Below are 15,441 nucleotides of genomic sequence, written 5' to 3' on the forward strand. Positions count from 1 at the left end.
GGTGTTTTTAGGGAAGAGTCCTACCGTAATTTGTGACAGGTCAACTGTAAAAATCCAGTCATCTTGTGGGAGGCCGCTTCCTGGCTTTCCCGTCTCTCAGCTACCCCCCTTAGCATTTATACATATTGTATATTACTTACGTATTGCATATTTCTTTTGAAATTGTACTGAACATGCCTAGACTGATATTCACGTTCTTGCGAAAACTTTCTCTTATAAAACTAGACTCAATGATATTTCTTTCCAGGGCTTTATTAGAATAATCTGCCTTTTTTATTCCTGTCCAGTTGATTGTATGATTGTTTTCAATAACATGTACAAAAATTCAATGTTCTTAAATGCTACATTAACTCCAGAATTCCTATTTCACCATCAATGCACATATGATTAGGAATACAGACAAGAAACTGAAATATCTTGGCTGTATTATAGACGTATTAAAAGCGACAAAAAAGACGTTTTATGACAACAAAAATGAAACCTATAAGGCAAAGAAACTGCTTGTAATGTGATGCAATAATCATTTTAAAGGAATTTTGGGGTTAACGCAGCATATTAAGAGCAATAAAACATACTTTTAAAGAACTCGCCCATCAACACTAAAGGGTGTGCATACCGAACTCAGTTAATGTTATAGTGGTCAGACTCAACAAAAAAACATTGGGAAAGAGAACAGAGCAGCATAAAAGAGGTTGAAGAAATATGGGGGTTATCAGTGGAATTTTTATACATGTTAAAAACAATTATAAATTACAATCAACTGGACAGGAGCAAAAAAGATAGTTTATTCTAAAGGTACACTTTGAAGGAACAGCATTGAGTCTAGGTTTAGAAAAGAAAGTTTGCCTAAGAACAAGCGCGTCAATCAATGCATTAACAAACTTGATTCATAAATTTCAAGAGAAATATGCAAGGAGTTTGAATTTTAAGGAAGAGTCGAGACACGGGGAAAATTTAAAAGTTGACCTGTCACTAATTGATTGATTGATTGACAGTAAAAGTTGGAAAGGTGTAACAGGAGGAAAACCTCGCAGCTGCACTATGAACCAGTTGTTAGGACAGGGTGGACAGGAAGATGGAAGAAAGAGAATATGAAAAGGAGGTACAGTAAAAGGAATGAAAGCAATTACAGCTATGGGCCGAAGGGACGCTACAAAGACCCTTAAGTAATGACTACAGTGCGCCACATGAGGTGCACTAAAGGCACTACCCAATTACGGGGGACCTGTCACTAATGAGGGTAGGACTCTCCCTACAAAACACCTGCCAAGTGCAAATACTTGGTTTCCAGCCGTCTGTACAGTATGCTCGTGTGTACTGTCTGGCATGCTGAAATATGTGGAATTTCTTCCACTTTGTATCAGTCCTATGAAAAGGGTTTACCACATTTTTCATTTTTTCCCCTGTGGTGTTTGATATATAAAATTCTCATATCAAATGTGATTATAATCATATATATATATATATATATATATATATATATATATATATATATATATATATATATATATATATATATATATATATATATATATATATATATATATATATATATATATATATATATATATATATATATATAATTATAATCATTATATACAATATCTATATATATATATATATATATATATATATATATATATATATATATATATATATATATATGTATGTATGTATGTATGTATGTATGTATGTATGTATGTATGTATGTATGTATATATATATATATATATATATATATATATATATATATATATATATATATATATATATATATCAGAACCTGAATAAATATCTCCGCTAGCTATTGTATTAAGGCACATAACAATTGTGTAAGTGATAAAATATATACAGTATACACACACACAAACACACACACACACAAATGTTTGTGGGTGTGTGTGTATATATGTGTGTTTGCGTATGTGTGTGGGCGTGATTCATATACAGTATATATATATATATATATATATATATATATATATATATATATATATATATATATATATATATATATTTGTGTGTGTGTGTGGGTGTGTGTGTGTTTGTGATATATCTGTATGTTTAGACCTATATATATATATATATATATATATATATATATATATATATATATATATATATATATATATATATATATATATATATATATATATATATGGTGTGCACGTTTTTGTTATAACTGCACACTGCACTTATATGCTTAACCATATCTCATTTGGATAAACACATCTATAAGTAAATACGTTTAATAATGTGTATGTGTGTGTTACAGCAGCATTATATATCTATCTAAATATAATATTGTTTTGTATTTTAGAGTCAAAACAGCTCTCAGCGGAGGCCTACTCCTCTACAAAGTGTGATCTTTTTTCGCCGCGACCTTGACTACAGTAAAGAAGAGGATGATGATTCTGATTTCTGGGACCAAACAGACAGACGACGCCATCCTCATGCCAGGAGTGAAATATCCTCTTCTTTGGAGGATGCTGAGGAAAATGACGAGGATGAAACAACAGAGGTACAAGAAAGTGACGCTTATCCAAGCACTCATTCCACAGAAGAAGCCAAAGAAAACAATGAGCCCTCTAGCATTTGTTCTTATGTTAGTGAAAACATAAACCGAGAGTGGGTTACTGCTAAGGTTTTAGCAGAGAATCTGGCACATTATCCACATTCGAAGGCTTCTCTGTCAAGCCTCTCTGAAAGTCATGGATTCCACATAAAATCGATCATGGCTTTGGTTGCCTGTAACAGTCGCATCTTCATGCTGAATGATGACACAGTCTATCTCAGACCGCAGATATCCATGTGCTTCAGTCATCTGAGTCTTGATGGATGCCAAAACGAGTCTGTTTGTGAAGGCTTGCATATATGTCCTCTGTACTTAGAAGGAAAATGTAAGGATGAAGAATGCTCCCTCGGGCACAGTGGAGATACCCGCCACAACTTGAGAATACTGAACGAGTTTTGCCTTCAGTCAATACCACCACGTCTACTCCAGAAAGTTATTGAGGAAGCCGTCACCTATCCAAGGCCAAAATTACTCGAAGTATGTGATGAATATAATCAGGGCTTATGTGTGATGAAAGAATGTAAAAAGCTTCATATATGCAAACATTACATAGCAGGCTTAGCTCACTGTCCGAGGTTGTTTTGCTCCTTAAACCACAGCTTCCGAGAACACTCTGTTGAAAGGATTCTAGAAAACCACGGCCTGAAGATGAAAGAAAGTCCAAAGGACATTGTCAAGACCCTTCACAAGGTTAATCCACACTTAGCAGAACAACTTCCTTTTGAAACTATTGAGGAAGAAAGTCACATGCCTATTACCATTTGGTCTACATATGCTTTTGGTGACGTAGATATACCTGAAATATGCTACAGCTCAATTGAAAGAACTTGCGAGTATGAAAGAAGTGGGTGCAAGAGGCTCCACTGTGAACGACCTTTTCACTGGCAAGTTCGTGAGACTGAAGGCTGTTGGTTAAACCTAACACCATCCCAAGTCTATTGGCTGGAACTTGCATACTGTGATCCTGAACAAGATTCTGTGGTGTTACCTCCGCTAGAACAAACATACCTCGAACACTCTGTAGGAGGTCTGGCTCCTTTAATAAATCAAAGGAAGTGGAATGCCGATTTTGAAACCAAAAATGGAATTTTCACTCTCACATCCGACCATGATGTCCTCGAGTTACGGCGTCTGTGTTGCGAGGACGTTGGGTTGAATGTCCCTGGAAGGGAGTTCATTTGGTATTACCGGAATAGGAGAGGCAAATTTGTTGAGTATGGCATAAGGGATTCAGCAGGAGAAGGCCATGATGACTTGTCAGAAATAACTTCTCAGTGTCTAGAGAATGTTTACCAAAACCATATGGATGGAAGCTCAAAAATGCATTTCACCACTAGTAAATACACCTACCATCTAGATGTAATCACAATGACTCAGCTCAATGAAATAGACCAAACTAGATGCCAAGTACAGAGAAGACCAAAGCCTCATATTATGGAGAAGCAAAAACAAACTCTACAAAGGAGACCTTCATTTTATGTTTAAATTTAAAGTTTTGGGCTCTTTGAGGGAATTTCTCATCTTATGCAAATCCTATTCCTTCTTGATAAATCGTTTCTGTGCAAGGTTATTTTTTCTAGTAGGACCTCAGTAGTATATAGCACCTTCACAAGACTGTTAAGCATCCATCATAAGAGAGGTTTCACATGTTTGACCGACTTTGAAGAAGGTCAATAGATGACGTTACAACTATTATTAAGATGAGAAAATATGGCATTCCACTTGATATGTTCAAGTCACTATGATAGTTTTAGGAAGAACTGGTCTGTTTTAATTTAATGATTTTGCATTTAGCATAAGAAGGGGGTGCATTTTAGCCTTCTTAAAATTTACCAAAAATGAAAATAACCATCCAGAATTAATTATGCCATGTAGCCCACCCCTACCATGGTGTCGAATTTCAACAAATCCCTCTAGCTAACGTTGGGTTTTAAAATGTGAATCAGTTGTCCGGCTAAACTGTTCTTATTATAGATAACATAAGTAGTCCTATTGCATTACATAGTACAGTTACTGATCTTTCCAGTTAACCAAGTAATGGAGCAATAAAGAACAATCTCAGATGAAGGAAAAACACTAAATCCTGTGACTGAAGACATAATATAAACTTGTTTTATCAGACATGATGATGACTTCAAATGATGTCATCATGGCGGGCAATTTTTACTGTGATTTTGAGTGTTAACCATAGAATTTTTTAATCTTATTGTACAATGTAATATGTTGTTAAGATTGTAAGAAAAAAATATATATTATATATTATATATATATATATATATATATATATATATATATATATATATATATATATATATATATATATATATATATATACAGTATATATATATATATATATATATATATATATATATATATATATATATATATATATATATATATATATATATATATATATATATATATATATATATATATATAATATATATATATTATATATATATATATATATATTATACCAAAAAATATAAATACAGCGTACATATGGCCATCTGTATATAAATTTCGCTGTTGTCAAAAACAACCTGGTTAAAAAAAGTGTAGCCTCTTTGAAGAGTGTTTCTTTTTTTTAAAGTCTTGCCTGGTCTATGTGTGAGTTTATTGCATAATTTTGTACTCTTTTAGCCTTTGTTAATATTTTTATATACTGGGAAGCTATAATTGTTAATAATTTTTCTTCAAGGAAAAATGTTACTCGTAAAATAAATGCGACTCGTTGCTTAACATTTCTTAATCCTTAATGGCTGCTTTTCATCTAGTGCATTTCATATTTCCGTCAGTTAATACTCTCTTGCATTAATACTTTACTTTTCTGGGATTCAGCTGAATTTAGTTTACTCTTGATTTCATCGTCTTCGAATGCACCAGGATTATTTGCTTTTTTAGTTACTTCAATTAATATCATTGTTTTCCTCTAAATTCCGTTCCATTTTATTCAGCTGAACTATTTTCCTATTAAATTTGTTCTCTTGGATTCAGCTGAGTTATTTTCCTATTACCTTTGTTCTCTTAGATTCAGCCGAGTTATTTTCCTGTTAAATTTGTTCTCTTTGATTCAGCTGAGTTGTTTTCCTGTTAACTTTGTTCTCTTAGATTCGGCTGAGTTATTTTCCTCTTAACTTTGTTCTCTTGGATTCGGCTGAGTTGTTTTCTTGTTAACTTTTTTCTCTTGGATTCAGCTGAGTTATTTTCCTGTTAATTTGTTCTCTAGGATTCAGCTGAGTTGTTTTCCTGTTAAATTTGTTCTCTTGGATTCAGCCGAGTTATTTTCCTCTTAACTTTGTTCTTTTGGATACAGCTGAGTTATTTTCCTGTTAACTTTGTTCTCTTGGATTCAGCTGAGTTATTTTCCTCTTAACTTTGTTCTCTTAGGTTCAGCTGAGCTATTTTCCTGTTTCTCTTGGGCTCAACTGAGTTATTTTCCTGTTAACTTTGTTCTCTTGGATTCAGCTGAGTTATTTTCCTGTTAAATTTGTTCTCTTGGATTAAGCTGAGTTATTTTTCTGTTAATTTTTTCTCTTGGATTCAGCCGAGTTATTTTGCTGTTAAAATTTTTCTCTAGGATTCAGCTGAGTTATTTTCCTCTTAACTTTGTTCTCTTGGATTCAGCTGAGTTATTTTCCTGTAAACTTTGTTCTCTTGGATTCAGCTGAGTTCCTTTCCTGTTAAATTTGTTCTCTTGGGTTCAGCTAAGTTTATTTTCCTGTTAAATTTGTTCTCTTGGATTCAGCCGAGTTATTTTCCTCTTAACTTTGTTCTCTTGGATTCAGCTGAGTTATTTTCCTGTTAAATTTGTTCTCTAGGATTCAGCTGAGTTATTTTCCTCTTAACTTTGTTCTCTTGGATTTAGCTGAGTTATTTTTCGGTTAAATTTTTTCTCTTGGAATCAGCTGAGTTATTTTCCTGTTAAATATGTTCTCTTGGATTCAGCTGAGTTATTTTCCTGTTAAATGTGTTCTCGTAAATTCAGTTTGTTGTCTTGGATTCAACTAAGTTATTTTCATGTTAATTTTTTTCTCTTGGGTTCAGCTGAGTTATTTTCCTTTTAAATTTGTTCTCTTGGGTTCAGCTGAGTTATTTTCCTTTTAAATTTGTTCTCTTGCATTCAGCTGAGTTATCCTGTTAAATTTGTTTTCTTGGATTCAGCTGAGTTATTTTCCTGTTAAATTTTTTTCTTGGATTCGGCTGAGTTATTTTCCTTTTAAATTTGTTCTCTTGCATTCAGCTGAGTTATCCTGTTAAATTTGTTTTCTTGGATTCAGCTGAGTTATTTTCCTGTTAAATTTTTTTCTTGGATTCAGCTGAGTTATTTTCATGTTAAATTTGCTCTCTTGGATTTAGCTGAGTTATTTCCCTGTTAAATTTGTTTTCTAGGATTCAACTGAGTTATTTTCATGTTAGATATTTTCTCTTGGATTCAGCTGAATTGTTTTTTCTTGTGATTTTGTTCTGTCCGGCTGAAACTATTTTCCTCTCTATTTAATTCTTATTAATTCAGTTGAATTATTTTTCCACTGATTTCGTTCGCCGCCTCAGTTCAGCAGAATTTACTCTTTTCTTGCTTTTATTCTCCTAAATTCAGCTTTATTTTTTCATATTGATATAATCCCCTTCTATTCAGGGCAGTTTATTTGCCTCGTGATTTGTTTTGTTTGATGTCAAATCCTTCTCTTCAGCTCAACTGAATGGTTTTCCTCTTGAATATCTTTTCTTCAATTCATATGAATTTACTCTTCTGTAGATCTCGCTCTTTTCTTTTCACCTGAGTTTATTTTCTCTTTTATTCACTTGATTTAAATTAAGTTTAGTGAATTCAGAAGTATTATTGAATTAGTTCACATTGAATCAGATAAATTTGTTTTTTAATTAATTTCATTTTCATTGCGTGAGAAGAATTTATTTGCCTTTTATTGATTTCGGAAGCATTCCTACTCACTTTTGTCGTCTTTTATTTTCATTTCCCTAATTTTATTTTCCTTATATATATATAATCATATATATATATATATATATATACATATATATATATATATATATATATATATATATATATATATATATATATATATATATATATATATATATATATATATATATATATATATATATATATATATATATATATATATATATATATATATATATATATATATATATATGTATATATATATATATATATATATATATATATATATATTGTTACGTGTGAGGCTTGACTGAGAGTTTATTAATTAATTAACATAATTTATGAGACCCTGAGTTGCCATTGACCCACGTAATCTATCAGTTAAAGTTACCGTTAACCTCAAAGACAGACAATTACCTAATTAAATAAGGCCGCCAGCTGGGGAAACACAATACAAGGGATAAAGGGTTACCCTGCAACAAATGGATCACATCAAAGCCCCCTTTACTTCCCAATTGGTTCCGACAAAGAAAGAATGTGTAGTTATAGCGAGGAAATTACATGAACTTTTGCCTGAGTCAGACTAAGTCAATTTTCCCTTGCTTCCAGTAAAGTTATAACACAACGGACGTCTATGCTGGTAAATATAGCACGCAGTTTTGTATTAGTGAGGGCTAATTCTCTCCCGAACAATGGGATCGAGACACAAGGCTGCCTGAATGCTGAAAATTACTTACTTAACCATCCTTAATTCCTAATTACTTGGGAATAGTGTCACTAAGCAATATTAATTATTCTTACACTAGACTTCATAAAAGTAAATTGGTTATACCATATTTGTAGATGGTGGCGAAGAGGAAACAATAGAAAGGTTAAAATATAGGGGAAGAAATATTAGCAAACAGCAGGTACTGCCTTGGTTTCAGACTTACCGTTATGTGGTTTGCTTGCGCACTGCAACTGACAAGACAGTTTCTGGAAAACACGCGGTAATGTTGTTCACTAATGGAAAGAAAAGGGAGGGGGACAAAGGACACAGTTTTGCCTAAACACGACATGCGTTCTCTGTCATGACAATACTATCTCTGACCCGTCTCTGGTCAGGTCTTCTACTGTAGCGTTGGGCTGTGTTTACCCCTTCGTCCAGCGCCCCAGGCAGTCTGAAAATTTGACAGAGACATCGCCGAATGCATAGGACAAAGCAGAAGGAAGCTTAAGACCGCCTTTCCCTCTCTGTGGGTTAGGTCTGTAATACTAACCTATTTCTGCTAAAGACATTATTTTTTGAAATACCCAGCCCATCCCTGCATATACGAAGACGCCTTTCTTGTCCTTGTTCTTGTTATTTTTTCTACAATAAAAATGCATAGAGGGTGAACAGCAGAATATTTATAAAAGCTCCCCCCCTTAAGAAGGCCTTCACTCCCTTTTGGGCGTGAAGGTCTGTACTAAGCAAGCTGTTCACCTCTATCATGTTACTCTTTTCCCCTGAGCAGATTTGTCCCATGTAGTCTAACTAGCTACAGATCTACCTAACTCTAGATAGGATATGAGCTTTGATCACTTATATTACAGAATCCTAACTGTACCTAAAGGTGCTTACAGTTATTACGTGCTACCTCCTATAATCATGATGTTTTAGACCTAGCCTAATGGTACATTCTATGGTATTTCCTATCCTAACCTATCCTAACACGACCATAGCACCAATGTAAGGGATAATATACTAACTAAATTACAAGGTTTTTGCAATACAATTGGTAATTACTGGTTAATACATGAGGTTTGCCTCATATGATAAATACTTACCTCAATGAGCGTAGTCCCTCTTTTCACCATAGTTAAGATTGCCTGATTTTAGTGGAAGGGACAAGGTTACTACTCTGATGTACAGTACTTAATCTGGTCTAGGCTATGTATGAGAAAGAGATCACGCTGGCTACCTCTTCTGGGCAAAGGGCCAGGATCACTCTAAGATGGTAGGGCACTGTGCCAAGAGGGCACTAGTGCCAGGATGAGCTCATGGCTCTGCAACTACTGGGCTCTCTTCTGCCCCTTCTTCTTCTTCTTCGGGTTCCTCCAAGGCCTATCTGTGTCAGACCTAGGAGGTGACGAGGGCACCGACTCTGGGGAAAGGCCAGAAGGGCTAGCTGGCATGAAGTTTTTGTCTTGATCGGGTTCTCCTACAGTCTGAGCCTCCGTGGAGGAGGTAGTGTGGCTGTGAAGTGGTGTTGGTGCAGGGCTTCCCCAGAGAAGGTCCCTAACCAACAGGAAGTCCACTCCAGGCTGAATTCCACCCACCACACCAAGGTGGTGGGGTACCGTGCCCCAGTGTGTTGTGGCCTGGAGCTTGACCGTGGGAATGGTAATGGTGTGGCCCTCTATCCACTTCATCTCCCACCAGGTTTTCTCGTCAACCATGGCACCGGCTGGAACTTGGGCCCTGGAGATCAGGCTAATGTCTGCCACAGTGTCTACTGTGACCGAAAGGGTCACGGGCAGGCTAGAGCTCTTAAGGGAGGCCACCGAGATGAACTGGGTCTCCAGTCTCTTGGGGTAAAGGATCTTTTGCAGCCTGGCCGCGGAAAATGAGGTGCTGATGAGGTTGACGGACTTGGTGGTGGGGACATGATGTGGACAGGCCGGATGTCCAGCACTGTAGTGGCTGGCAACACCACAGGATTTGCACTGGCCTCTTGTAGAGGCTCGGTGGCCTGCTGTAACTGTTGGTGGAGAGGGTTGAGTGGATGAAGAGGGAGAGGAGCTCTGGCTGGTAGTAGGAAGCTGTTTGTTGGTGCCAGCTTGTATCAGCAATCAGCTTCAGCGTGCCCCACCCTCTTACAGTATGTGCATGTAGGCTTGCTCGGCAGTCCATTCTTTGGGCGAGTTGAGCTTGAGAGGTAACCGTGTTGCACGATGCGCCGCTGAGATGTGCTGCGGGACTGGTTGAAGGTTTCCTATGAATCGGCCATGCGGCAGGCTTCCATAAGGGTGTTGGGTGGGCTGCTTATCATTGAGATATACAGCAAGGGGCCCAGGCACACATTGGTAAAGGTCTTCCAGCATGGTCCGATTGAAGAGGTCCTTAAATATTGTGCATACAAGGAGTCAAACCAGCGGGTACCAGACTGAGTCTTATGACAGGTCCATTCAGTCCAGGACCAGCCGACTTCCTTGGCAAGACCTTGGAACCGCTGTCTCCATTTCTCCGGGGTTATTTCGTAGGCCTTCGTGATGACTCTACAAACTTCACCCATGTTTCTTCTCTGGCTCTTCTCCAGTGGGCGAAGAGCTGCCTTAGCTTTTCCCTCCATGTACTTGGCTAGTACTAAGGCCCTCTCTGTCTCGGTGGTGCCGTAGTTATCGAAAAGGTCCTCAATTTCCTCCAGCCATGCTTCTGGCTTGTCCTCAGTCCACTTGGGGATGAGGGAATTAATGCTCAAGATTGAAGCATTTGGTGCAGCAGGTGTGGGGCTGGAGGCTTGCTGTCTAGCCATAGCTTCGGCATTTTCTCTTCTCGTTCTTTCCAGCTCGAGCTCCTTTTCTTTGAGAGCTAGCTCACTCTCCTTGCAGGCTAACTCATGCTGTCTTCTCCTTTCTTCTCTTTCGTCTTCTAGCTGCCTCCGTTCTTCATACCTTCTCTGTTCTGCTTCATACGCCCTCTGTTCATCTTCATAATTCCTCCATTCAAGTCTTTCTTCCTTCTCTCACTTGGCCAAGTCATCCATCTGCTCCTTGACCCACATGGCGAGGTCCAATCCAGCGAGGCCTGCCACCGTCCCAGCTCCATGAAGGCTTTATAATTCTCTGCTGCCATGGTTCTGGTGGGGAAGGGCGTCTATCCGGGTCAACTGGACATACTTGGGCAGAGAGGAAGTGTCCCTTCAGTGATGTGGCACCCTTTCAATAAGGTGGCACTGTGGTTGGATGTGCTGTGTAAAGGTCACACTGGTGGCACTCAGTATCCTTATGTACTGGTGTAGGTTAGGTACCAGAAGGACTTTTCTTCTGTGTTCCTTTAGTCTGGGTTTGTTTTTCTCTAGTTCGCTTGGTGGCACTATGGTGCCAGTGCGTTCTTAGGAACCCTTTACTTGAGTCTAACTAGGCTATATTTAAGGAAATGCACTCTACCCCAGCAGAGTGTAACAAATCAGTAAGAAAGGGAAGGTACAAGAGAGAGAGATGTAAGCTATATTCAGTTGATGACAGTGCTTCAGATTAGTGGCACTGTGGAAGGAAAATTGAATTGTGGTTGTTTATGAGGCCCCGTGAGTGTCTGGTCCCAGTACTTGCCATGCTACTACCCACTTCTCCTGCAGAGGGGGAAAGGCTACCTTCTGCTTAAGTCTGGGTAAAAGACCTCACTCATGACTGTCAGTTTCTAACTGTAATTAATCTTAACTTGTCCTCATCTATTTGTGGGGCAGAGGTGTTTCTGGATATTTGGTTTAATTAAATTAATTATCCAGGTGTCGGCCCGAACTTTCTTTTGAAGTGGGTCACGTATAGTCACTCAAAAATGTTTTGCAGCAGACTTCAAAACTTTTCGGACAACAGCTTATAATAGTGACATCTGGCGCTATTTGGCAACTCCGTTGTCAGCACATGAAATAAGCACAGACATGACTGGTGTGCCAGAGAAATTACTTCCCATTTCCCTTGAACTGGTTTTTATTTTTCTCTATCATTATTATAATTCCTTTATTTCTCTCTACTTCACTATTATAATTCCTTTATTTAATAATTTATTCTCTCTCTCTCTCTCTCTCTCTCTCTCTCTCTCTCTCTCTCTCTCTCTCTCTCTCTCTCTGCCACTAAATATCCATTGGGTGTTACCTGATTTTCTCCCTATACTTTTCCATTGGGTTATTTATCCATGAAGAAGAAAGTCTCTGAATTTACTCCCATAATGGATGACTAATTATAGTTTTTATTTGACTCTTCTACCCTACCATCATGAACGAAAATTTTCAAAATATTTTGTTATTTTTCGTAATACAGATTTTTCACTCACCATTCTTAAATACATTATTAGACTTTTCTTAAATATATCATTATACTTTTCTTAAATATATTATTATACTTTTCCATTGGGTCATTTATCCATGAAGAAGAAAGTCTCTGAATTTACTCCCATAAGGATTGAACGGATGAATAATTATAGTTTTTTATTTGACTCATTTACCCTACCATCATGAACGAAATTTTTCAAAATGTTTCGTTGTTTTTCGTAGTACGGATTTTTCACTCACCATTCTTAAATATATAGTTAACCGCAAGATTAATAACCAAAATCGAATCAAGAAAAGCACATTTCATTGTATATATAACACAAATAAATTATTGTTAGATGAATGAAAACTTTCTGGAAAATGTTGCAAAACATTTTTGAGTGACTCTACACTCGGTCAGATTAGGTTGAATGCTTGCTTGAATATACGAGAGAGAGAGAGAGAGAGAGAGAGAGAGAGAGAGAGAGAGAGAGAGAGAGAGAGAGAGAGAGATTTTCAGCCAGCCAATTTATGCTGCCTGAGAAAATTTAAGTAAAATTTTTATAAGTGCACACTGGCAGGGTTCTTATTTGAAGATACGTCTTCCTGGGCTCTCTCAGGGAATTGTTTTAACAATCGTAGCTTTCCCAGTAGCCCGAGATGTGCGTCTTATTCTGAGGAGTTATGATTAAAATTATAAGTTCTTTTCTTTATATGATTTCTTACGCCAGTGGATTTGTATAGGAACTTGTTATGCTGTATATTTCCTAACTAAGACCTATCATTCCCTGGTTATATTATATCTTGCTTTTTTGTATGGAACCCTGCCCTATTTTCTATCTATCGAAGAGTATCTGGCTAAGATTTTGCGAGGGGGGATTACTTCGCACAACGATGTAGTCCCGAAGTGGCAATGAGGCAGAAGCTAAAAGTGACTGGGCGCTACAAGCCAATCACACAAACAAAACAACAAAGGTTTCAAGAGGGCGGACATGGGGAGCGGTCAACAAAGGTCCCAAAATGTCGGCCGAATCCCGTTAGCACAAACAAATTCAAAACAAGTGCGGCTAGAGGCGGGCTCGGCTGGATGAATACACAACTCTCGAGGCGCATTTTGTTTTCAATTGAGTTACACAAAGCACTCGAATTCCTCTCACAAAACGAACAAAGCAAGTGCAGGAATACAGATTTACTCTAAATATACCAACAATGAAAAGGATTTTAGATTAAGGAAATGGAAAACAAAATTACTATGAGCTACGCTTTTTCTCTTTCTATTTCTCGCGCGGAATTAATGCTGTCCGCTGCCGACATGCTAGCAAGACAAGGAAATAGATTCATGACATCCTGATGGGACTGAATTTACGTTAATTAAAATGCAAATTATTATGAAATTAACCATTGCCATTCGTTTGCTATTTTAATGACACGGGATTTTGATATGATTCCCGCTATATGAACACTTATTAACTCCGTCACACTTGATCGAGGCTTTTCGTAGGCAGACGCGGTTACTGCTTTTGAAATTCAACGAACTCCGTAAATTTTGTCCCCTACCTACGAGAGACACATTAGGCACACTTTCTCCGTTCTTTATCATGCACTAGTTAACTCGTTCAAAAATCAAAATCATGCATTAATCCTGGGCCAGGGAAAATAGCAAAATATTAACGATGACACGATAACACAGACCACGACCTTCGCTGGAATGTAGCACCCACGGTATCTAAATGCAGCAATAGTGTTTCTTTTACAGTTTTGTAAATTGTTAATTATAACTGCTCTCAATGCACACTTGCCTACCTACGCTAATTTCTTAATTATAACTGGTATTCTTATCATTATTATGCCTTGTGCTGTCTCCTTGTTTGGAAGAATAGCATGAAATTAAATATCTGACTTTTCTCTTTGGAATTAATGTGTAATTAATTTTTACTCCAGATTCTTTTCTCTAAATTAATTAGATCCTAGGCCACATCGCCAATGTTATGTGTGGGGCTTGGCTGAGGAGTTTATTAATTAATTAACGTAATTTATGAGGCCCTGAGTTGCCAATGACCAATGTAACCTGTCAGTTAAAGTTACCGTTAACCTCAAAGACAGACAACTACTTAATTAAATAAGGCCGTCAGCTGGGGAAACAAAATACAAGGGATAAAGGGTTACCCTGCAACACATGGATCACATCAAAGGCCCCCTTTACTTCCCAATTGGTTCCGACAAAGAAAGAATGTGTAGTTATAGCGAGGAAATTACATGAACTTTTGCCCGAGTCGGACACAGTCAATTTTCCCTTGCTTCCAGTAAAGTTATAACACAACTGACGTCTATGCTGGTAAATATAGCACGCAGTTTCGTATTAGTGAGGGCTAATGCTAATTCTCTTCCGAACAATGGGATCGAGACACAAGACTGCCTGAATGCTGAAAATTACTTACTTAACCTTCTCTAGTTCCTAATTACTGCATGGGAATAGTTGAGCGCCGCTAAGCAATATTCATTATTTTTACACTAGACTTCATAAAAGTAAATTGGTTATACCATATTCGTAGATGGTGGCGAAGAGGAAACAATAGAAAGGTTGAAATATAGGGTAAGAAATATTAGCAAACAGCAGGTACTGTCTTGGTTTCAGACTTACTGTTACGTGGTCTGCTTGCGCACTGCAACTGACAAGACGGTTTCTGGAAAACACACAGTAATGTTGTTCACTAATGAAAAGAAAAGGGAGGGGGGACAAAGGGCAGAGTTTTGCCTAAACACGACATGCATTCTCGGTCATGACGATACTCTCTCTGACCCATCTCTAGTCAGTTCTTCTACTGTAGCAATGGGCTGTGTTTACCCCTTCGTCCAGCGCTCCAGGCAGTCTGAAAATTTGACAGAGACATCGCCGAATGCATTGGACAAAACAGAAGGAAGCTTAAGACTACCTTTACTAGAGGTTACTG

The 15,441-nt window shown here is 37.3% G+C and overlaps 1 protein-coding gene across 1 annotated transcript in view; it reads left to right on the forward strand.

Annotated features, from left to right (window-relative positions):
- Window positions 1-4,724, forward strand: part of LOC136836165 (uncharacterized) — a 25,640-nt gene extending 20,916 nt beyond the window's left edge. Inside the window, exon 4 of the mRNA XM_067100163.1 lies at window positions 2,321-4,724. Coding sequence (XP_066956264.1) covers window positions 2,321-4,060 — 1,740 coding nt within the window. The 3' untranslated portion in view covers window positions 4,061-4,724. The remainder of the gene's footprint in view (window positions 1-2,320) is intronic.
- The last annotated feature ends 10,717 nt before the right edge of the window (window positions 4,725-15,441 follow it).

This window comes from Macrobrachium rosenbergii, chromosome 56 (assembly GCF_040412425.1).
Source record: "Macrobrachium rosenbergii isolate ZJJX-2024 chromosome 56, ASM4041242v1, whole genome shotgun sequence".
NCBI lineage: Eukaryota > Metazoa > Arthropoda > Malacostraca > Decapoda > Palaemonidae > Macrobrachium > Macrobrachium rosenbergii.